Source organism: Tigriopus californicus, chromosome 12 (assembly GCF_007210705.1).
Source record: "Tigriopus californicus strain San Diego chromosome 12, Tcal_SD_v2.1, whole genome shotgun sequence".
NCBI lineage: Eukaryota > Metazoa > Arthropoda > Copepoda > Harpacticoida > Harpacticidae > Tigriopus > Tigriopus californicus.
In genome coordinates this window covers 1,584,531-1,587,104 of record NC_081451.1, presented here as the reverse complement: position 1 = coordinate 1,587,104, position 2,574 = coordinate 1,584,531, and the positions used below count along the sequence as shown (strand labels likewise).

Below are 2,574 nucleotides of genomic sequence, written 5' to 3'. Positions count from 1 at the left end.
GCTAAGAAAAATTGTCTAAATGGATGATGAAAAAGTGTTTCTTTTTTGGATAAATTATGAAAACAAACCTCTGTTTGTGGGTTTGATTTTGGTTTAGGAAATGACGATAAATTTGTAAATCATTAAATGCAACCGTACCAATATGTTTAAACAAATGAACCTTTTTCTGTACAAAAACTCTGAGAGAGAGTACGTACTTTGACGCTTTCAAGTTGACGTCATCAATTTTTGAAGCTATCACCATCTAGTGTTCAAAGGGCCGGTTTCTTGAAAAGTGGCTTGTTTAAAGTTTCAAATTTTGCACCATTTCGAATATATTTTTATCTTTTGGTTTGGTTTTTCACGGGCTTTTCAATCTAATCTACTGTGCCTCTTCTTCATTTCGTTAGGGTACTCTGACGTTGCAAATAAGGGCCCCAATGTGTTGTAATTTTGTAGAGAGTGTCATTGACAAATCTAATCCTTATACTTTTTGAACTAATCCCCCTTTGTATCAAGGACTCACTACGTCAGACCTGAATTAGGAACGCTTCTTGATCAAAAAGTCCTTCAGTATATTGGCCCTGTTTTCCTTTATGATTATAATAAAGGAAGATATTGGTGAATAGACAATCCTGTTGGCATCAGATTAAACTGAGCCCCAGACGAAATAGTTAACTGGAGATAGTGATAGGAGTCTAAACATCCTTGCCAACAAAGGCAACAATTATCACTCAACTACTTCATTGAGACTTAACGCCATTCGACCTCCGTGAATGAAATTCCCTTTAATTCACCATCTTTTCTTACAATCCCTTGGAAATGACACTGTTTCAACTAGTGGTCAACTCAACTACAGATGAAGTTTCGTGGCGCTAAAAGCTGTGGAGGAGGAACAGCCACTTGAACGTGTAATCGTTCAATTTTGAAGTTTCGAAAATGGTCTAGCGACCTGAGAATTGGTCAAAGACGAACGCTGGTGCTCGAATAAGTAATTTTATTGATTGAAATGACAGGTAGAGAGGGAAGACTAAAACAAGTTCACATGCTTCACAACAGACATAGAAAGCAAACATGAATACTCATTCAATACGAAATAACAGCTTGCATCTTTAGGTAGAAATTCGGAGGACAGACAACTTTTTTGGCAATAAATATTGCTGTTAATGTTACTAGGAACTAGACTAACAGGGGACATTAAAAACATCCATCAGGAAGTTCAGTTTTCCTCTGGTGAACACTTTTCATTGATACAAAATGGGATGGAAGACTGACGTAAGTAAGTTTTGGCAACACCATATCACCAAATTGTTCCACAGGGAACCCACAAAGTTTTATTCTGTTCCTGGTCGATTTTGCTATTGATTTGAGCGCACATTAGCATCAAATTGGCGCCAGCATGAATGATATCTGAAACAAAAATAGTGATTAAGGTTATTTTGATTAGTTTCGTAATATTGTGTGAATCGAATGCGCAAATTCCTTATTAAATCTGTGGGTGTGGAGGTTTTCCCTCTGCCGGGTAATACAAAATTAGCTAATTGGGACTGATCAATATTTTATTTGATGATTAGTGTTCTCTTTTAGATCATGTAAACTACATTTGTACCTGATATGAGGTGTTTGTAGTCGCCCTCGAGCTTTTGCGTGTGCTCAAAAATGTTCTTGGCATCTTTTTGGGAGATCCGATCGGCGCTCATTGTTGGAACTTTGACTTCCTTGATCTGCTTGACGGATTTGAATTTGATCAAAAGCACGATTGGATAAATGTGGTTTTGATGAAGCCTCTCCACCACCTCCAAATGCACGTTCAAGATACAATGTTGGTTCTGTTGATGAAAAAACATATGTTGGAAATATTATTACTGATGGATTTGAGCGGCAATATTCAACTATATCTTCCCCTAACTTACCCTCTCACAGACATCCTTGATAGCTTCCACCGTGATGCACTCATATTGAGTTCCCCGCCTTTTATATTCGATCACATTGTTGGTCATGAGAGCTCGCTCAATATTCTAAAACAAACAAATATTGAACAAATGAGCAAAATGTTGCATTGAAAATAGTTTTTCAATTTACCTCGCTATTCCAACTCGTCACCCTGGGATCACATCTGGTGAATTTATGAGGATAATCAGAAATCAGCTTCTCCAGAACGGCGTCAGCAAGGGGTCCCACAATCAGCACTGGTCGGGTGACCAAATCTATGACGGCAAGAAAGCACAATTTCGACTCAAGCTTTTAAGTAGGACTTTGGTAATTTTGAGGTGAAGGAAAAGCAATTGAAATTAAAACATGGCTTTTCGAACCACCACAAGGAAGGTAATCCCCAGCACTATTGAAATTAAGGTTTATACTTTGCCTATTTGTGGCCACTTAAATTTTAGATGACATTTAGTCGGCAAACGAATTTAAGTTGGCGTACCGCACTAGCCCTTGAATGTAGGATTGATCTGGAAGGCATGTCAAAAAATTGTGCAAATCTGACTTCAAAGATGCTACCGAATCAACGCCTGCGTATTCCCTTAGGATATTAGAGGGAAGCAAATTGTACAATAATTGTATCACTCTTCCTTTTTTCCAATAGTTCCC

At 37.9% G+C, this 2,574-nt stretch overlaps 1 protein-coding gene across 1 annotated transcript in view; it reads right to left on the bottom strand.

Moving 5' to 3' along the window:
* Positions 1-961: 961 nt before the first annotated feature.
* The window catches only part of LOC131891794 (disks large homolog 5-like), a gene marked incomplete in the record, with an annotated part of 32,443 nt that continues 30,830 nt past the window's right edge, over positions 962-2,574 (bottom strand). The window contains 4 exon segments of the mRNA XM_059241457.1: positions 962-1,389; positions 1,589-1,808; positions 1,893-1,997; positions 2,062-2,186. Coding sequence (XP_059097440.1) covers positions 1,280-1,389; positions 1,589-1,808; positions 1,893-1,997; positions 2,062-2,186 — 560 coding nt within the window.